The sequence below is a fragment of the Temnothorax longispinosus genome, chromosome 9, assembly GCF_030848805.1.
Source record: "Temnothorax longispinosus isolate EJ_2023e chromosome 9, Tlon_JGU_v1, whole genome shotgun sequence".
Classification (NCBI taxonomy): domain Eukaryota; kingdom Metazoa; phylum Arthropoda; class Insecta; order Hymenoptera; family Formicidae; genus Temnothorax; species Temnothorax longispinosus.
In genome coordinates this window covers 9,469,521-9,492,364 of record NC_092366.1, presented here as the reverse complement: position 1 = coordinate 9,492,364, position 22,844 = coordinate 9,469,521, and the positions used below count along the sequence as shown (strand labels likewise).

At 31.0% G+C, this 22,844-nt stretch overlaps 1 protein-coding gene, 1 long non-coding RNA gene and 1 pseudogene across 2 annotated transcripts; 2 read left to right on the top strand and 1 right to left on the bottom strand.

Moving 5' to 3' along the window:
- Positions 1-18,272, bottom strand: part of LOC139818679 (fatty acyl-CoA reductase wat-like) — a 70,138-nt pseudogene extending 51,866 nt beyond the window's left edge.
- Positions 11,010-16,509, top strand: LOC139819163 (uncharacterized). Its single transcript, XM_071788362.1, has 6 exons — positions 11,010-13,046; positions 13,157-13,314; positions 13,613-13,831; positions 14,608-14,900; positions 16,257-16,371; positions 16,456-16,509. Exons 3-6 carry the CDS (start codon positions 13,613-13,615, stop codon positions 16,507-16,509), a joined length of 681 nt encoding a protein of 226 aa, XP_071644463.1. The 5' UTR covers positions 11,010-13,046; positions 13,157-13,314.
- A 2,641-nt stretch (positions 18,273-20,913) lies between the features above and the next one.
- LOC139818842 (uncharacterized) lies at positions 20,914-22,041 on the top strand. Its single transcript, XR_011733539.1, has 3 exons — positions 20,914-21,412; positions 21,530-21,694; positions 21,777-22,041. It is a non-coding gene; the product is annotated as an uncharacterized lncRNA (long non-coding RNA).
- Positions 22,042-22,844: the final 803 nt, after the last annotated feature.

Sequence of the window (22,844 nt, the reverse complement as noted above, 5' to 3'; positions counted from 1 at the left end):
TCTGATGTTAAATTCAGTTGATAAATTCAAAATGTCGGAGCCATATAGCGGACGGATGTCAAAAGTAAAAATTGTATTATTTTTATTTTTAATATCCGCTATTTTTAATTAACTTTGCCATCCGATTAATATTGCGGTTATTTAAAAAAAACCCTTAACTTTAAATACATAATTAAAAAATAATTCATAAATTCTGAATGGTATATGTATATATTATAGTTGCAACTTCTTGACGCAATTAATAGATTCTGTGTTAATCTCGGTGTTAATAATCATGCATCAATTATATATTTTTAATCATAAATGACATAAGAAATTTCTTTTAAGAACAAATAAAAGATAAATATTTTAATTCGCGATGCTTCTTTAATAAACTTATTCAATTAATTATATTTATTATTTATACCGTCGTGTAGGAAAGTTTCATGTTTGTATATCAATTAAAATTTCAAAAATAAACTTTTATGTAATTTTCCTGGTAATTTCATAAAATTAATATTTTCATCAAATTAAACTGCCAAATACGGTCAGGCTGAATTTTGTTCAGCTATATAGTAACAATTTTTCGTGTGAATTTTAAAAGTATATTCTTTCGCTTCGTCAACTACACGCGCCGTACTTTCAATCTTGAAACGCAGTCTGAAACTGAAACGTACAATCACATAATTAACCCGTTGTGGTCACACCTCCTAAAAATAACGTAGTGGTCACACGGGGTCCAATGGACCCCACAACAGTTTCCATTTGCGTTCTTTTTTGATGTATCGACTCAAACCTTGAACTGGAATTAATTTATGACTTCCTCTTGATAATCCAATAATTTAAAAAATTTTTTTATGTTGAAAAAACGCGAAAAAAAATTTTTTTTTTCGAGAAATTTGATTTTTTTCACAAAAATATTCATCAAAATTTTTTGAGATAGAGTAAAAAAACTTTGTGCGTTTTACTCTCAAAATAATATACTTTTAAGAAAAAAATAAAAAAAAAAAGCCTGGGGTCCACTGGACCCCATGTGACCACAACGGGTTAAATTGATAATCAATTTAACAATACCGATACTATACCCATCTCCACACACACTGCAAAGAATGTTACGGAAATATTTTTAATTTATAGTTTATAAAATTATTGACTATAATTTTTATTTTTCTTTAAATTTTAATTAATATCTAATATTTTAAATTTCAGTTTATAAAATTAATTTTTATTTTATGATTAATTTCTTAAATTTTAATTTATTAATTTAATCAAGAAATATATTTTTCACATATCGACTGATATCTTTCGGGAGGTCGTATCTTACACAATTCGAGGTCGATTTTATATACACAATTTCCGATTTTTCTGCTTAAGGATGTTCTCCGGCTCCAGTCGTGCTCAACTTGTATTCGTGCTTAAAAAAATGTTTATATACAAAATATTATATAATAACATCTAAAAAATAAGAAGTTAATTTCACGCGTGAGAACTCATGCGGCGTTGCCAAGTAACTGACGCCTCTTCTCTTCTATCACTCTGAACCGAGCGAAAAATTCATCAAATCACGTACTTTACACAAGTATTTCTCGAGAACGAGTACCGCAAGGGTATTGACACTTAATTGCATATTATTTATTCTATTTTTATGGAGCATCATATACTAATTTTTCAAAAACATTTAGAGAAAACTTTTTTCACAATTCATTATAATGTCTCTTATTTTACAATAGTTCGGAATAGGAATTACATGTTAAAAGTTGAAATTTTGAAACTCAGTATCTCGATGTAATACCGCAAGAGGTATTGAAATTTATACTATCGCATAAAGCACATCTAAATTAACGTATATTCACAGTTTAAAAAAAATCTAGAGAAAATCGATTTTCCGGAGAACGACCTTAAACGCTCGGTCAGGCAACCCCGAAGCTAAGTGTCTACATCCTATCTTGAAATAGATTACCAAAAATGAATTATAGTTGTCGAAATTTTCTCGTATTTTCTCGTATTTGTAGATACGACACATTTGCATTTCAAAATTATAATCAAATGAACAAGATACGACATATTTATTTTTAAATGACAATAATAAATATAATATTAGAGAGTTTGAGTCGCCAGTGAATAATTAAAATTAACAGAGATATTGTAAGCGACCCAACTGGCCAAATTTTATTGATCTAAAACGCTACGTTTCGACCGTGGATCCGGTCCTTTTCAAGCGCAAATACATCTCTCAAAAATATCGATTAGTCAGGCATAATGTCCTAACTACGTCGAATCTAAAAACTAAACGACAAATTTCAGCACTCCGCAATAAGTAAACATAGAAAAATAAAAGTCCGTAATTATACAAATTAGAGAAACTTACATATTTGTGCGTCGGGATCAAACGATAAAATATAAAATATTCGTTAAACGGCATGCTTCGTTAGATGTTTGTGTCATGTCAGAGCCGTGCGGTGGTAAAATTTAGACTGATGAACTTGACAATATAAAAACAAACAGTTGCCGTAGTAATAAGCTAGGACGTAGAGAGGGAAGTAGCGAAGAAGGAGAAGAGGTTATAATTCTTTTATGATATGTTCGTAGAGAACGTTAAGACTCTCCGTGTCCTTTTGTAAATTGATAGTTTTGTCAAATTTTTTAATAAAAAACATCTCCGCTAATTCCTTCTTTCTAGTATGTCTTTCTTGATGTAATACTTCTGGCTTTCCCCAGTCAAAATCATGCCCATAAGACATTCTGTGTTCGCTCACTACGGAATGTTTGCTAGTGTGCTTTCTGATATCGCCCTGGTGTTCCCTGAGGCGCGTGCACAAATGTCTTTTAGTCTGTCCAATATACGTAGCCTTGCAAATCCCTGCAGTTTATCTTGTATACTATGTCGGTTTTTTTAAGGTCGTCAATTCTATCCTTATCTCGTCTTATTAGGCAGTCGAGTTTTTTAGGAACCGTAAATAAGGTGGTGATGTGGAGTTCTTTTAACGTGCGACAAATGCTATCACTCAACTTTTTGATATAAGGTAAAGGTATGCAGTTCTTTAAATCGAAGGTTGTATTATGGTCAATGGGAGTGTTATGTGTATTGTTACGTGTTTTGAGAATGTTTAGACGCTTGGCGATGTGTTTATTAACGATTGGTTTAGGAAAGCTATTATATTGTTCAAAATTTCTATGTTTACTTATTGCGGAGTGCTGAAATTTGTCGTTTAGTTTTTAGATTCGGCGTAGTTAGGGCATTATGCCTGACTAATCGATATTTTTGAGAGGTGTATTTGCGCTTGAAAAGGACCGGATCCACGGTCGAAACGTAGCGTTTTAGATCAATAAAATTTGGCCAGTTGGGTCGCTTACAATATCTCTGTTAACAATAATAAATGTTATTTAAAAATAAATATGTCGTATCTTGTTCATTTGATTACAATTTTGAAGTGCGTTGTATCTATAAAAATTGCGTTTTTGCGTTTGTTTCCCACGAATAATATCAAATTAAACAATAAAGCTGTATTTTAATTCCAAATCACTATACTTTTGAACAGTAAAGCAAACTATCTTGTTTGTTGCTTATCAACGAAACAAAAATTTACGAATCCTGTAAAGTGACAGTTTTTGAGATACGATCTCCCGAAAGATATCAGTCGATATACGATAAAACAATAAAAAATATGAACAGGAAAAAATTTTGTCATCGTTGAAATGGAATTCGAACTTGTGAAGATCTATAAACGACAAAACATTTATGTTATTGAGTTATTGATTATTTTTACTGCCCAATCTATTGTAAGTATATGCAAAAGTTAAGTGAAAAAGCAAAACAAATGTAATGCGTTAAACATATTTTAATGTACGTTGCTTTTTAGTATTATATTAAGTGTTATTTGCAATTGGGAACAAAGTTCTTTGGAAGTTTTAAACATGCATCATCGCAGGTGATGACCATTACATGATTTATCGGGAAGATAAGTATAGGAAGATTTTTCAATTTTAAAATATTTATTGTTATTTTATAATAACACATTACATTTACATTCTCTCACTTTATGAAATTTTACATTATTTTATATCACGTTTCACTTTATTGATAATTGGATTTGCCACAAAGAACCCTGTCTATTTTAGAACCCTCGCGTTTAACAACGAGACTTTACTAAAAAATAAAAATTATTGTGTTAGAGGATTAGACTACTCTACAGACATAATCCTCTAAGTCGACATTGGTTAGAGATACACTCTCTGAAACATTAGAAAAATATATTATATAGCATTCTTTCATTCGATTTCTCGGAATCCAGGACATTTCTCCGTGGTGATAATGGTAATGGATACAATCAATTATTTTGAATATCCCTGATTCACATCCAGAAACTTGCAATTAGCTGGATCAGTAGTAACAAATTTATTTGTATAAAGTACTTCAATTGATATATTAAAATAGTTTATTATCCGTCATCACAGGGAAATGCCTAGGACGTCGAAAAATCGAATGAAACAAAGCCATTTCGTACATTTTTCTAATTTTTCAAAGAGTGTATCTCTGAACGGTATTAACTTACAATAAAGGATTATGTTTATACAGAAATATTTCGATCCTCTAACAATAATCTTTCATTTTAAGTCTCGTTACCTTTATAAAAATGGGCAAAGTTCTTTGTAAGTGAGTTTAATGCTAAATTGGCAACAATTTTGCTATTAATTTACTTACTGGATTATAAACACGCTGCTGTATTACAGACGGGTTGCAATCATATTTACCCATTAAAGAATAGATATTTTGTACTCTAAACGGTAAGATATAAATGCACCCATGTGCACACATAGGTAGCAATTTACTCCATTTGCACGAATTCTTGTATGAACACAGTGCACAAGATGACACTAATGCAGATCGATGAGCGAGCGTATATTTTATTTGCACATTATAAACAGCGCTAAGCGCAGAATACATTTTGACAGTAGTCCCTGCTGCGGCGATTTAAAATCAATTTAATATAAGAACGCCATCAAATTCGAGCTAGGATCTAAGTAGCAAATAATTTCCGTGTGAATTTCCAATACTATTTCCAACTAAACTGCGCGCCAACGAATTGTCGGTCTTGAAACACAGCTTCTTCGTTCGAACAGTAAATTTACTTAAATAAATCGCAAATCGATTTAATTTTTGATGCTGATACAAATCGTATCTAACATCCCCTCTTTTCCCGAATATTACTGTAAAGAATTTATTGCGAAAAAATATTATCTCAGTCAGGGTTTTTTAATTGGAAATTTACACGGAAATTATTTGCTACTTAGATACTTAGATCCTAGCTCGGACTTAATGACGTTCTTATATTAAATTGATTTTAAATCTTAGAGTCCTATTACTATTATTATTACCCTGATGGAAATATTTTACTAAATATAATGGAATTTTACTGAAATTATGTCTCAATTGACCCAGATAAAAATATTTTGCTGAAAGTACTATGAAATTGATGAAAAGGAAATAAAAGTTACTGAATATATTTCAAAATAAATCATAATTTTTTTTATGAAATTTAATGTAAATACTGTGAAATATAAGAAAAATTAAATTATACTGTTAAAAAATAATGAAAAATTTGTTAAAATATTAGATATCATGAAAGTTATTGAATTTAACTGAAATTAACTGAAAACTGAAACTTTCATAATAATATTTATGGAATAATAATGAAAAGGGGTCAATTGATAGTAGAATTTCATTATATTTTCAGTCAAATTTTTACACCAGGGATAATTATTAAATTAATAACTTACTTTCTCTAGCTTTATTTATCACCACGATTCCAACCTTTACTGACAAATTTCTGAGTCCTTGCTCGTTCAGTCGTTTTTTGGAATTGAAGTATAGGAGCCTTTGTTAATTTGAGAATTTAGCTGATACTAATTCGAGTTTATAAGTCTACTTTTTGTTGAGAATTACTACTTTTTTATGTCACAGTTTTAAAGAATTCGATTTTTACTTAATTTATAGATTTTTTACTACTTGACTATTATTACACAGCTTGACTTCGGAAAATTTTTTGACACGCAATGATTAACCCTCCGAGAACACACCTATTTTTTCAATCACGGAGGACACTCAGGGTCAATCTGACCCTACACAACTTTGATCGTCCACCATTTTAAATTGACGAGTGCGATCAGCTTGAAAAAATTTCCAGATGTACTTGGAACATTGTTAAATCAATTGATATAAATAAAAAGTGCCGTTGGAATTATTTACATATTTAAAAAAATTCAAAAAAAAATAAAAAAAATTTTTTTAAATATGTAAATAATTCCAACGGCACTTTTTATTTATATAAATTGATTTAACAATGTTCCAAGTACATCTGAAAATTTTTTCAAGCTGATCGCACTCGTCAATTTAAAATGATGGACGATCAAAGTGTGTGTAGGGTCAAATTGACCCAGTGTTCTCTTGAAAAAAGTTTCTTTACGAAAAAAATTTTATTTTTTTTATTTTTAATATTTCTTGCTAAAAATTTTTCTGGCAAAAAAAACAGAGTCAAATTGACCCTTTGTGTTCTCGGAGGGTTAAGGCCGTTCGCTCCACATTTTTCAGCTTTCTAACACGATTTTTCTCGCCATTAAACGAATAATTATTTTTTAAGTTTTAAAAAATTGTTAACAACTCTCTAATTAAATTTATAGTTTGACCACGCATACATTTCGACTATTTGTTCATCGGTTTTTTGGGCTTTCAACTTGATGTGGCTTCTTAATAATACTATAATTATTAATATTAAGAAAGTAAAAACGACCGCTATATATGATTTAAATCAATAGAGAGGATAAATTCCATAATAAAAATGCTATAATTATTAATTAATGTTAATCTTATGATGTTAAACTTCCTTTTAATTTATTTCATCTCTCGACGGATTTTTTATGTAACGGGATTATTATGATAATGTATTACAGTTCATTAGAGGGATTTATTTGATTGATTGAAAAAGTCTCTGTAAAGCACGAAACGCTCCCAGTTATTTTAACGGAATATTAAACTATATTATTTACAATCCTGTTATTCGGTATTGGCTCTTGTTTTATCTAAATATAAACTATATTTAACTAGGTAGTAATATAAACTAGGAAAATTATTTGACAATCATTAAAATTATTCGCATATTTTCCAACAACTTTAGGAAAGTTAACGATTTGCTCATAAAAAAATAAAAAATTATTTTCAAATTACAAAATAAGTTTTCTTTATTATTATATAATAACAATAGTATTGTTCATTAATCCTCGGTCTCGGCTTCATATATATATATATATATATATAATGACAATAAATGTCATAAGTAATTATTAATAAGTACGACAAAGACCTAAGTGCACGCGCGCGCGCGAGCGCGAGCGCCGAGATATTAACAAGAAGCCTAGCACGATTCTTGCCGGTTCGGATGACCGAGCATCGAGCATCTGACATCACTGCTGAAATCTGGCATCACTGCAAAATTAGTCCGGATTCGCACCAGGGGCAAAGTCTGTAATGTGATTTAGTCCGGACTCAATCCTAGGGGCAAAGTCTGTCGGTAAGGGGCAAAGTGTGTCGGTAATTAAAGCACGGAAATGCTGGTCTCGACTTTTGAGGTGCCATTGGCTATCTGTCTATTAATCTGTGCTTTCCCGGTGTTCTCTCCAGTATACCTGCAGGATATATACGGGTTGTAAGTCGTGCAATACTATAAGTTACATAGTGAATTGTCGAGCCAGCCCGTTAAAACAATAACAATTAGTAATCAACTAGTAAAATAATGAGAAAACTAGTGCAACTTACATGTCATAATCATAAAATCACTAAGCTGATTAATGATTTAAATAAAATTGTAAGGAATAACCTAAGAAAATATGGAAAATTCCGAGAAAATCAAATTTTAATTATTCGGCCTACTTAACGTTTTGCAAGATTTCGATATACAAAGATAATTAGAATTCAAAAATATTTTACTGAAATGTTCTTTCATTAATGTATTAAAAAACTGTACGCGTACGTACAGTGTCGTCAAAGTATCATTATAAAAAAAACGTACGTACAGTGTCGGCAAAATATCATTATAAAAAAAACCAAGAAATCAAAGAAGCTTATTTTCTCATTTTTTGATATTGTCGTTTTTACGATTCGTAGTTTATTAAAGAGTTATTAACAAAAGAAGTTTCATAAATAAAACAACTTTTACATAGGTTTGCAATTTCTACGCAAAAAAGCGAGATTTATCCCAAACTGCCCATTATTTACAATGTAAAAAATATTAGAAGAATGTAAGAAATCTTTATTTGTTTTTTTTCTTGATAATGATATTTGGTCAACACTTAGTAGGGGAGACCGGGGCTAAAACGTCTACGGGGTAAATACGTCTAATCAAATATCTCGGAATCTGTATATTGTGCGAACTCGCTATTAACATTGTAAACGCTGCTTATAGTACCCATGTGACCAACAGAGTTTCGGCAGGTTACCTGCCGTGTTATGATTTTTACGAGGGCAAACGTGTTTTCGGAAGGTGAAAGTTACATTTTCTGCGCGTGGAAATTTTGTAATATCTGCAATAATATTTGCTCCCCAAATCTCGAGGCACGTGATTATAAAGAGTAATGCATGATGAACACGAATCCAGTGTAGTTTTTTCATTATCGTTGATGTCTAATATTTCGTGGGCGATCAAACCTGGAACTTGTGTTTGGGGCTAATCGGTCAGTAAGCAGTCCGGGTGCATTTCCAAGGCATTTTCGGGCTCACTGCATATGGAATATGGATGAGACGGAAATTACAACCGTTCAGACACCGAATAGAGTCATCGGACGTCGAGGGGTGAAACAGTCGGGCGAGTGACTTCTGCGGAAAGAGGAACCCTCGTAACTATTTTTTAATAATGTTTCGCATAAAAATTTTAAATAAATTTTTATATTTTTCTCTTAAAAAACAATTATTAAAATGTATCCTATTATTTTTTAGGATTAGATGTACGTATATGTATTGAAAATGCAGTGCAGACTGTTATACCCCGGCATTTTTGAGATTTCAATTTTTCCACCGTTGTCGTTTTTGCTCTATACCGGTTAAACAAAGCAACGTAGACAAAAATTTCCTATATAAATTTTGTAGCTAAAGGTTCACTCTTTACAGTGGTGTACCACATTTAACTACAATTATTTATTTTGTTGTTAAAAATCGGCACCGAAAAAAAACGGACTGTTTAGCCTCGGTCTCTCCTACAGTTTCCAAATACACTAATAAAATAAAACAGTTTAGCAAAATATTTTAAAATTCTTATTATTTTTTTCATTTCGAAATCTTAAAAAACGTTAATTAAGCCGAATAATTGAAATTTAATTTTCTTGGAAATTATTCGAGTCAAAATTTTGATCCTACTTTCGACCTCATTATTTAATTTAACGTCTATAAGTATTTCTGCAACTCTATGGAACGCCGTTTTACTTTTTAATAGCATAAATAATATTCTACACAATATAAAAGTTTCCAAAAATAATTGTCTTAAGAAAAATGACGATTCTTATTAATGATTTTAAATTATGTCGAACATAATAAAAATTGGATGAATTAAAATTATGTCGGGACATAATAAAAATTTAAAATTATTTTTATGTCCCGACATAATTTTAATTTCACGAATTAAAATTATGTCTGGACATACATAAAATATAAATTATGGCACGCCGTTTTACTTTTTAATGGCATCAATAATATTCTACACAATATAAAAGTTTCCAAAAATAATTGTCTTAAGAAAAATAGCGATTCTTACTAATGATTTTAAATTATGTCGAACATAATAAAAATTGAATGATTTAAAATTATGTCGGGACATAAAAATAATTCTGAATTTTTATTATGTAAATTATGTTTCGACATCATTGTAATTCATCCAATTAAAATTATATCGGAACATAATAAAAATTGTACGGCAAGCCGTTTTACTTTTTAATAGCACTAGACACTACAGACGCGCGCTTCGCGCGCGCTATTTAGCTTTAACATTATGCTATTACTATTACACTATTAACTCCTTGATACACACAACTGTCAAAATATACAATGACAGCTGCAAATGAAGTAAGCGCAGCATGAGAACCAATCGGCATCGCGGAAAAGCGACAACAATAAACTTCACATCTCCTTTTTAGAAGAGGATAATAAATATTCTATTCAATACAAAAGATCAAAAAATAATAGTCCACAATTCTTATTAATGAATTAAAATTATGTCAAGACATCATAAAAATTCGGAATTATTTTTACGTGTCGACATAATTTTAATTCATCCAATTTTTATGATGTCGCAACATAATTTTAATTCATCGAATTAAAATTTGATATACATAAAAATTGGATGGTGCACTGTTTTACTTTTCAATAGCATAAATAATATTCTACACAATATAAAAGTTCCAAAAAATAATTGTCTTGAGAAAAATAGCGATTCTTACTAATGAATTAAATTTATGTCAAACATAATAAAAATTAGGCAAATTAAAATTATGTCAGAACATAATAAAAATTTGGAATTATTTTTATGTCCCGACATAATTTTAATTTCGCACGAATTAAAATTATGTCTGTACATCATAAAAATTAGATGAATTAAAATTATGTCGAGACATTATAAAAATTGGATGAATTAAAATTATGTCGAGACATCATAAAAATTCGGAATTATTTTTACGTATCAACATAATTTTAATTCATTCAATTTTTATGATGTTGACATAATTTTAATTCATACAATTTTTTTGATGTCTTGACATAATTTTAATTCATACAATTTTTATGATGTCTTGACATAATTTTAATTCATACAATTTTTATGATGTTTCTACATAATATTAATTCATCCAATTTTTATGATGTCTCGACATAATTTTAATTCATCTAATTTTTATGATGTCCAGACATAATTTTAATTCATTAATAAGAATTGTAGACTATTATTTTTTTATCTTTTGTATTAAATGGAATATTTATTATGCTATTAAAAAGTAAAACGGCTTGCCGTACAATTTTTATTATGTTCCAATATAATTTTAATTGGATGAATTACAATGATGTCGGAACATAATAAAAATTCGGAATTATTTTTATGTCCCGACATAATTTTAATTCATTCAATTTTTATTATATTCGACATAATTTAAAATCATTAGTAAGAATCGCTATTTTTCTTAAGACAATTATTTTTGGAAACTTTTATATTGTGTGAAATATTATTGATGCCATTAAAAAGTAAAACGGCGTGCCATACAACTCCGCATTAGTGGCTCCAACAACATTTAGTAAGTACTACGTACCTGTAAAATTTCATCAAAATTGGACTTGAGTAGTACACTACAGTCTTACCGAGAGCTGTTCAAAAAGTTTCCAAACTATGTCTTTATAATGTTTGGGGGTTTATTTATAATTTAATCAACTCTATCTCCTTCGAAATATGTTTCTGCTCGATTGATACACTACTTCCAACGTTGTTTTCGCTTTTGTAAGCGGTCCTAGTAAGTATGCATTTTTTGAAAATTACGAGCGTTAACCTTAGTTGTGCACTCTGGGGTAGAAAATACCCCAGCGTATTTCCAAACGCGTTTTTCTAATACGTGCAATGCGAATCGGGACCTGTGCTGCCATTTATCTGTAGTCTAGGAATAACACTTCAAGATCCTATACATAGTTTTGCCCACCCGGCTTTAGTCTGCTCTTGGCAGTGATGAGAAGTTGAAAAACGTGTGATTTCATAGCAATATAAATATACTTTTTTCAACTCCGCTATAAACTAATATTTTTCCTTGAAAGTGTAGTATTTCAAGAAAGTAATCCCGCAAAAATTATTAAAAAATATTTAAAATTGAATTTTTTATGCATTTTTAAGTGAAAAGTCCATTTTTCGGTTTCTTTAGTTAACATATCATTTATAATTCTTTTATGTTGCAAAATATTAATGAAACCTATTAGACCTTATTTTGGAAGCTTTGAACAATAGCCAGCAATTTTGTTTGAGTCAAAATAACGAATTGTACGTCTGTAATAAACGTTTAAAAGTGACTGGGGTATGAAATACCTCCTGTGCATAATACGTAATTTCGAAGAGGTGTGCACAACAAAGGTTAAATCCGTCTATGAATTTTCATTAATGTCTTCGAGTGTCGAATTCTTTAGCTTTTCAACGTGGATTTTGTTTTGAAAAAAAGAAAATGTCTGCAAAAGCCAGGTCGTGAGAGTAGGTAGACTGAGAATGCACTATCATCTTTGTTTAGGTGCAGAAGTAATAAATCAGCAGCGATGCGTGCACGAACGCATAGTCGTGGTAAAAAAATCACGAATTGTCTTTCTACAGTTTTCAATCCTTTTTTTCTCAGACATTAAAGAAAATTTGCAGACAAACTTACGCGCGATTCTAAAAAACGCTTACCAGAATTGCTTCGAAAAGTAGAAATGACGTTGGGAGTATCAACCGAGAAGGGACATATCGAAGGAGATAAAGCAGAAAACTTACAATTCACCCACAAAAGTTATAAAGGCAAAGGGGACTTTTTGAACAGAATATATGTGAGTCAAAAGATTACCTGCATAAATTTTCTGAATGATACAACATAACTTATCGGCGTATCACGAAACGGATGAGACATGTCATTTCATTATTGAAAACTGACGAATGCTTGCGCGACTTTTTGCAGGAAATATATATATAAGTATTTTTCTATGAGAAATAAACATCTCTATTTAATTTTCCACATTTCATTGATTGCTTAACTGCTGACCGAATTTTTATTATCCAGCTTTGAAAGATTCTTCTCTTTATTAATAATTATTAATTTCTTTAAGTTAATCTTTTTGCGCAGTGAATATCTTTCATTCTTAAACATTTAATGCAATGAATTGTGTAGATCATCTCATAATATTCAAATTCCAAGAATCATATATAAAAAGTTATGTAATGCAAAAATTACGAAAGTAATGTTAATTTATCAGGATAGGAAATATAAAGTTACAAGAGATATAACAAATAAAAATTTTGTGCACGATCAAAAAAGTGAGTACTTTAATACTTTTAATACCTGCTTCAGAGAATGCAGTACTTTTTACTTAGATGCAACACATTTAATAAACTTTGATATTTTCTACATTTTTAATATTTTACAGTCCATTTTACAGTACCTTTCATTTCGCCAGTAATAACCTCGCACATGATTCGTATCAACTTTTGAGGCAGTTCCAATGCTTCGAAACATCTAACGTATCCTACGACTGCACACACGCAAATGAAACACGTATAACAACGTCGCGGTCGCTGGAATCGAGTGAGTTCATGCACCTGCATAGACTTCGTTAAAGAATTCACCTTATATGTGTTTTTGTTGTGTGAAATAAACAGCTGCTAAATTTCATTCGGTGTAAAATCGATTGTCTGTTTCCTAGCAAAATTGTCAAGATATAAAAGTGTCTCGATCCCATAATAATATTTTATATTATATCCCATTCTATGCCAAATTAGGCTATAGCGTTTTATATCGCTATTTAATTTAGCGTAGAAAAAATATTAGACTTATCTGTCTGGAAGAAGGGGATATAAAACTTTGTTGTCTTTTTTGCATTTAGATGTGTCTCGATGTTTGCCGAGAGATGACTTCAGTTGAGACCAAGTATTTTGACCTCAATCGGATTCTTCTACTCGCCATTGGCTTATGGCCCTACAAGCAATCAAAACTTGTTCGATTTCAATTAATTTTGTTTTTTGGTATTTTGATAAGCTGCATTATATTTCAGGTATATTTTAATACGTTTTATTATGTCGTAAGTCACTATATATTTAAAATTTATTATTTAATATTAAATAATTAATATAACATATAAATAATGTTAAGTAATTATAATATACATTTTTATATAATCATACATTATTTTTATGCAATCAATTATAGTAATTCAATTATAGATAATTATACAACTTTTATACATTATACATATTTTATAATATAATATGATATATTGTGAGCGAGCGTGGCATAGCAGACAGCGCACTGGTCTGCTAAACCAAAGATTTCAGGTTCGAATCCAGTCCTGGTAGAACCAAAATAAATAAAATTGTATCGCTTTTTTCTCCTCCTCGACGGAATAGCAGCCCGTCAGGAGTATTCCTTGCCTCGAAACCCCCTCTACTTGCCGTTTGGATTCAGCGTTAAAACTGTAGGTCCCATGTGCTTGTGTACAACTTACGTGTGCACCAAAAGCACATGACTTTGGGGGAGGCTCAGGTCCGACTAGGACTGTTGCGCCATTATGAATGAATGAATGAATTAAACATTATTATTTTTTATACTTATACACTAAATATAATCAACATATTTCTAAAATGTAAAGATATAATTTAAAAATTATTTTAAAAAGTCAAAGAATATTTTTACTATACGGAATATAAGTCCTATACACGTTTCATTTTAAATAGTACGTTTAAAACGTAAGAATTTTTTGCAGTCATCATTTGCATAAAATATCATACTGGAAAAAATTATACAGCATAGAAATTTGAAATATATTACTTATAATATTTCGGGACATTAAAAAAAGCAAAATTTATATAGTAATTTTTTTCAAATGCTCTTATAGTGTTCACTCAAGTGTTCAGCATGTGCTGTTTATTTATCGTTATTTTATTGCCAATTTTGACGCCAGTTCTTGATATTCCTTTGCATATAAATGGATCGCAGCCACGTCGAGTACTGCATTTCATGACTGAATATTTTATCGATCAAGAAAAATATTTCTACATAATTTTGTTGCATTCAAATGCAGTCGTATGTATAGGAGCAACTACAGTGACAGCAACAGGGACATTACTCATCAGAGGATATCTCATACACGCTTGCGAATTGTTTAAAATTGCCAGGTAAAAAACAAATCTACGAAAAAATACAAAAGTTATATAGTTGAAAATAAGACTTATTTTGCATCAAATGCCTTCGTACAAACAAATTACGGAGAACTATGTATTTATAGCCTAAAATTAATTTATAGTTATCGTATCGAGCAAGCGATAATAAAAATGCTCGAAAATATCAGTACAAAAAACGAGCTTATAATTTACAAGAAATAATTTATGCCGTTGACATTCAACGCAAAGCTTTAAAGTTGGTGTTCATATATGATATTATTTACATAGCATTTGTCATAATATTTTACTTTTTTAAGGTATTCTCAATTTTTATTATCCAGCTTTAAGAGATCCTTCTTTTTCTTAAAAGCGATTAATGTAATTTCTTTGAGTCTCAATCTTTTTGCAGTGAGTTTTCTCTCTCACATTTTTGAACATATTATTCAATGACTTCTGTAAATTTTCTCATAATATTTAAAGACTTTGCAGATAATGAATGATATAATCAATAATTACAAAAGTAATTGAAAACAAGTGTTAATTTATTTTTAAACAATCAAAATTTTTGAGAAAAGAGAAAAAATTATGGATATTTTTTTTGTATTATTCATTTGTAATTTTATAATAACCTATTTTTGCATATAAAATAAATAATTATTAAATATAACTAGAACTTTGATCATAATCATGAGATTTCAGATTTTTCAGTGTGCAATGTGTCGCTCGGAAACAAAAAAGAATTCGTATTTCATCTTTTGATTGTGTCGGTCATTCTTTTGTACATGTTCTTAGCTAACTATACCGGACAAGAAGTTATGGATCACAATAACTACATATATATTACAGCGGAAGAAATTGTTTTATATAATGTCCATATAATTGTATATCATTAATTGTATTGTACATATTTGAGTAGTAAAATCAAATATTAATAATTAGTATAATTATACAAATATTGAAATTATTATAATAATTATCCTCCTCAATTATTTGAGAGGGAGGGAAGAGAAATCTTTATTCATTAACTTTTCATTGTTCAATTTACCAAAACAATTATATTTGACAACATCTCAATGCGCGACGTCTCAATCCTAAATTTCGCATAGGATACGTACAATTTCTTTCTCTCTCTCTCTCTCTCTCTCTCTCTCTCTCTCTCTCTCTCTCTCTCTCTCTCTCTCTCTCTCTCTCTCTCTCTCTCTCTCTCTCTCTCTCTCTCTCTCTCTCTCTCTCTCTCTCTCTCTCTGCAATTAAAACTGACGATAATTGAAATATCAGCAAGTACTTATGCATTATAATTGATCATTTTGTCAATAAACGAAATTCTTCTTATTTGTTGTCATTATTTTATAGATACAATGTTTGATGGTATGTAGTCCCCGTGCACACAAAAAGGTTGATACTCTTTATATTACGAAGAAGCAGCAAAGCCTTTGCTTTAAATGTCGGTCAAATATTCGTGGCACCTTTAGAATGTTTCGCCACGGTAATAATCATTAGATTTATACAGTATCTAAAAATGACTATTCACTCTTCCACTGATAACGTAAAAAGACATATTTTATTACAGTTATTAAAAGCATCGATGTCTTATTTCACCTTCATGTATTCTATGCAACAATAATATCAAGGTATAATATATATCTCACGGAAAAAAAATAAAGTTGCTTCAATTAAACGTCGACGTCACGGGCTGCCACAAGCATAAGTAGTTAATTCAACTGGATATTATTGGACCAAATATTTAAATTATTAAAACAATTATCTAATAACACTGATGCTGTTGATACAAAAAATGATGTTGTTGATACATCATTTCTTTTCCGTGTAATAAAAATCGATTATAAATCTTTATAATTTACAGAATAAAATGTGATTTAAGTAAAGCTTGCACAAATTAAATGTGTTAAAATAATTGATTTTTTCTTAGATAATATTCTCTGTAATATTGTTTGCGCGAGAGAAAATCGTTAGTTAAATAAAAATATCGGGGTACTTTAAATTATAAAAACTACAGAATGTAAAAATGACAACGTTATGTACAATATAAATTCGTCATTATTCAAGTTTTGTATAATTATTTTTACGAAATAAGTTTCTTTTTGTAAATACAATACAATTTTGGATAATTTAACTATTAAATTACATCAAAAATTGTCATTATAGTTTTATTCTCATATAAAACGTATAAACATTATTTAATTTCGAATACTATTTAATATTATATGTATATGTTCAATATCTAATTATTTCATATAGAAAAAGTTTCCCACAAATTAATCCATATTTACACGATAAATACCTTGAGAACAATATACGTAAAAAAATGTAGAGAAAATATTGATTATTATCTGCGGGTGGCAAAAGTTTACATCTATAAAATTATAACTTTGTTCACAAGTAGTGTTACAGAAATAATATTAAGAGACACGGTAGTGTCTCGCACCAAGTCAAGTATATGCGTAGCGAGATCGCTCCGTATATCTTTACGGGAGCCCGAGAGTTGCGAGTACCCGAGATTATCGGATCTCAATAACGGCTAAATCGATTAAGTTCTAAGTAAGCTCAATCGATAGCTTGGGTTTGATTTATATAAGGAAAGTGTTTTTATTTTTCCTCTACGTATCCTACGAACGGAGATATTGCGAAATGTAAATATAAAATATATCGTACAGATATAAGGCATGTTGAACACATATGGATGTAAGATTTTGGGAAATAAAATTTAGAAAACACACAAACGTACACAAAATAGAGATATTTTCACGGAAACATTTCATGATATTTACCAACAATGTATATTGATAATCATTACGTCGAGGTATCGAGCTAAGATCCTTCTTCAAGAATCAAACGTCACTTAAGACAGCACACACCAGAAAGAAGAACGTTAAAATAAAATATATTACGCTGGAAAGCGGTCGAACCGCACTTGCACAGTCAACTGTCGCACAAGTCCCTCAGCAAAACACTTGCTGATGGAAACATCTGTTACTTTATTGTCACATAAAAATCGATCACTTAACTATACATCCTTTCTAGAATAAAAATGTAAATGGCCAAATATGTTGATCTCACGACGGTGTTTCGTTGCACTGCATGTCAATAAAATTAGGCAACTCAGCTGAATATTTAAATAAAAAAGAAACAAAACTGTGTAGAATATTCAATCGGCAAACAAAAGTAAGAAAACACCATTTAGGAAATACAAATATACTCGAATCAAAAATATTTTCAAGAAGGAATTATATGTAACATTTGTCAGCAATATATGTATATTGACAATCGTTACGTCGACATTTCAAGTGCAAGTTGTACCATTGCGAAGAAATAACCGTAACTCACGACGGCACGAACTAGAATGATCGAGGAACGTTACAGTATAACGCGCTGGAAGGGGTGGAATCGCATCTGCGCAGTCCGCTGTCACGCAAGCCTCTTCACGAAGTATTTCTTTATGGGAAGTAAACATCTGTTGTTATTATTATTACGTTGCTACGATACTCAAATCAATCGATTGGACCACACACTCCTCTCTTAAAAAAAAGGTGTAAATAGCCAGTAAAAATTGTTTTATAAGGTACGTTGATCACATGGTGGTATATCGTTATATTTTGCATGTACATTAAGGTGATCCTAAAACCGTGATCTTAGCCGGTTTTTTTCAGTTTTTTTCTTAGCACTAATCTTTTAATTGGCTTTATAGAAATGCAAAATTCTTGTCTAGAATTAAAGTACGCATCAAAATCTAGGTCATGGTGGTCGAATTTATATGTGGTGGTCGTCACGTATAACAAAAAATATTAATTTTTTTTCGTTTTCGATATAAATTCGACCACCATGACCTAGATTTTGATGCGTACTTTAATTCTAGACAAGAATTTTGCATTTCTATAAAGCCAATTAAAAGATTAGTGCTAAGAAAAAAACTGAAAAAAACCGGCTAGGATCACGGTTTTAGGATCACCTTAAATTAGACAATTTGTGTTAAATTAAAATAAAAAAAAGGAAACAAGAAAACTCAACCCACAAGTAAACAAAAAACAAGCAAATCAATTTCTTTTCCGTCAATTGCATTTCAATGCTCAATGAAGAAATGATCTGAATCGACTATTTGCATATCAGACTCAATCGGCTTCTATTACCCAGGTAGCGCATATGGTCTTTTTGACGTCAATTTAAGGTCATTTTTCGTCCAAGACGTCATATGTCATTTATATGACATATGTATTTGGCGTCTTATTGTGGACGAAAGTATGACGTCATGAAAAGGACATGAATTAGACGTTATTTTAAGACCAAATTTGGTACACAATAATTTTATTTTTATTTTTTGAGTTTTTTTTAATTAAAACAGACCCATATAGCATGAAGCTTGCAAGAGAATGCAGGAACGTTACAAGTTGCAATGCAATGTTGTAGAGACAATTGCAACATTTCGTTGAAATATTAGAACAACATTGCAGAAATATTATAAGAATAATAGAAAATATAGTACTATAACTTACTCCGTGAACATATATGCACATACATAAAGTAAAGATTGATTTTTTTTAGATTTGTTTCTTTAAATTTGATTTCTAATTATTTTTCAACTTTGATTCGATTCATTAAAAAAATTCTTTATTTTGTCAGGTAGCGTCTTTAGGCGTTCTCATATATTGTTAATATTATTATATTAATATTATATATTATGTTAAATATACGAATTTTTTATATTAATAATTATTGTACATTAATTGTAATTATGTTATTATTTTTAATATTTACCAGTTATTATCATTAAACAATTTTTGAACACTATAAAGATATGTTATATAGGAGTATTAGCAACAAGAAAGCGCCAGAGTCAAAGGATCACCACTAGTCCGTTCGATCATCGATGTCAAGCAACGTTAAGTGCGGTACTGACTTACAATTAGATGGGTGACCGCGTGGCTGTATGCACACACGACATATACATAATAAATGTATTTTCTTTTTTTTTTGTTTTTCTAAAATTCTTAATTCACAAAAGCATAACGGCATATACATACCTTTAAATGACTCATATTTATGTCATTTTTAGAGCATTTTTTAAATTATTATAAACTTACGTCATATACTGATGTAAATTTGACGTCATCCGATGACGTCACTTATGCTGTGACAAATGGCCATCAATATAGGGTCATTTAGACGTCATACTGACCGTCAGTTTGACGTACGTTCTGGCGAATGCGTACGCAAAAAAGACGTCTAATTGACGACGTTGTGCTACCTGGGTACTTGTAGTTGGTCTATGGCCTTATCAGCAATCTAAATTCGTCCGACTTCAATTAATTTTACTTTTTGGAATTCTGGCAACTTTCATTATATTTTAGGTACATTGTAATTTTTAATTAATAAAATATTAAGTTTCAATATGTAGCAATCTTTTACATTACATACAGATATTAACAGATAGAAAGACACAATAGTGCAATTATAATATTATTGTTGCGATCATTCTGTTTACAGCAATTTACTTTATAGTTAAAATCATCGAACATTATGTGTGTGTGTGTGTGTGTGTGTGTGTGTGAGTGTGGGTGTGGGTGTGTGTGTGTGTGGGTGTGGGTGTGTGGGTGTGGGTGGGTGTGGGTGTGGGTGTGGGTGTGGGTGTGTGTGTGGCTGTGGGTGTGGGTGTGTTTGTGGGTGTGTGTGTGGGTGTGTGTATGGGTGTGTGTGTGTGGGTGTGTGTGTAGGTGTGTGTGTGGGTGTGTGTGTGTGTAGGTGTGTGGGTGGGTGTGTGGGTGAGTGTGTGGGTGGGTGTGTGTGTGGGTGTGTGGGTGGGTGTGTGGGTGGGTGGGTGGGTGTGTGGGTGGGTGTGTGGGTGGGTGGGTGTGTGTGTGGGTGTGTGGGTGTGTAAGTGTGTGGGTGTGTGGGTGTGTGGGTGTGTGGGTGTGTGGGTGTGGGGGGGTGTGGGTGTGGGTGTGGGTGTGGGTGGAGGTGTGGGTGTGGGTGTGGGTGTGGGTGTGGGTGTGGGTGTGTGTGTGTGTGTGTGATTTCTGCCCAGTGCTCTGAATGTTATGTGATTTTTGCCCAGTGTTTTATGCTTTGATAGAAGGAACGTGAAAAGAGCAGGAAAAGGAAAAAACGCTAGCGGCGAAGCAGACAGAAAAGAACAAACAAAAGAGACAGATTCAAGCTTTGTCTTTTAATCTGGACGAAGACGAAGATGAAGCTCAGATGTCTTCTGACGAAGACAATGCCGAAAAATCCCCGCAGTCAGAAAATGTGCAATCTGATGGCCCCGTGATTAAGAAAAATCCAGATGTAGATACAAGTTTCTTGCCAGATAGGGAAAGGGAGGAAGAGGAAAATAAACTTAACCCTCAGGGTACAGACTATAAAAAAGTTACGTTCCAGTGTGTACCCTGAGGGTTAAGGAAGAATAATTGAGGCAAGAATGGGCTAGAAAGCAGAACGCGTTGAAGGAAGAAGAAATTCATTCAGTTATTGGGATGGATCTGATGGCCATCGTCGGAGTGTTATAATGAAGAAAGGTGAATGTTTTAGTGATTTAGAGAATTTTTAAGTTATTAAAATACTCCAGTGTCACTTTTGGAGTAACATTGGCGTGATATATATATAATGTTCTACTGCATAAATTAAATTTTCAGATACAGGTAATTCTATTTATCAGCTTTTTCAGAGATGTTTAGAAGTTCTAAGGCGTGAATTCAGCGAGCTTAAAACAGTAATGGCAGATCAGTTAATGTATGTCAAGGAGGATCTTTCTTATATTACCGCACCATTATACGTTTTACGATTTTATTGTATCTAAGGTAAAGATACTAAATGATAAAACTTATGAAGCAATATCACAATGTTGGCATGTTATTTTAATGTATGTAATATTGCGATTAGGCACGAGGAAAAAGCGAACCTCTGTTCACATTTGACGTTCATAATGATATTCGTGTTATGCACGACGCTTCTGTCAAAACCGAGGAATCACATGCCGGAAAAATTTTACTTAGGTATTTATCATTAAAAGAATACTTTGTATAATTATCTTTTATGTTACATATTTCTCATTAGATCATGGTACGAGAGGAATAAATACATTTTTCCAGCGAGTAGATGGAAACCTTCTGATCCAACGAAAAGTTACGACAAGTATACAGTGTCGGATAAAAATAGGAAGAAAGATAAAATCTGATAAACTTAGATTCAACGAATTGTCCAATTTCGTTTAAAGGATTCAGATTCAAAAGACTCTAATTTAGTAGAGCTACATAATCGAGTAAATGAATTAAATATTATCACATAACTAAATGCATTAAAATCACAGTCCTTAAAAATACAATGTCGTTATATATATAGCCTATATATATATATATATATATATATATATATATATATATATATATATTGTAGCTTTAGTTTTTAACGCAGGAAAAGAAAATTTAACGTTTAAGCGCTAACCAATGTTGATACATTTTTCTGAAGAAATACTTACATATTGATTTTGTTGCATATTCGAAATCTAAAATCCGAGCATGCTAGAAGCACTTTCATTATCTTCAATGTGTCAGATATTAAAAAAAAACACTAAATTTATCTTTAAAAATAGGCAAAATTAAAGCAGCTGTAACTTTGTTAAAAATGAACAAAATTTAAATTTAAAAAAAAGGATTTTAAAACTTGAAATCTCTACTTTTGAAAGTTTTTATCGTGGATTGAATAAGAAATGAGCATTTTGACTTTGATTGCTCATGACTTCCTTAAAAATCATCGTATTGCAATTCAAAAAACAGATTCTTAAAGCTGAAACTTTGCTTTATTGAACGGTATAATTGCCAATTTTTTTTAAACCATGACAGCCGGTCATGAAGTAAGCACAACAAGAGAACCAATCCGCATTGCGGAAAAGCGACAACAATATTTCGATAAATTTGAATATGGATGACATGCCCTTTTTAGAAGAGGATG

What these genes read in the sequence shown, in the direction of transcription:
- LOC139819163 (XM_071788362.1), top strand. Translation starts at nt 13,613, where the DNA reads ATGTGTCTCGATGTTTGCCGAGAGATGACTTCAGTTGAGACCAAGTAT. An exon ending in GTCACTATATATTTAAAATT is followed by an intron (nt 13,832 to 14,607) that starts TATTATTTAATA and finishes TAATTTTTTTCA; the next exon opens with AATGCTCTTATAGTGTTCAC. An exon ending in CTTTAGAATGTTTCGCCACG is followed by an intron (nt 16,372 to 16,455) that starts GTAATAATCATT and finishes ATTTTATTACAG; the next exon opens with TTATTAAAAGCATCGATGTC.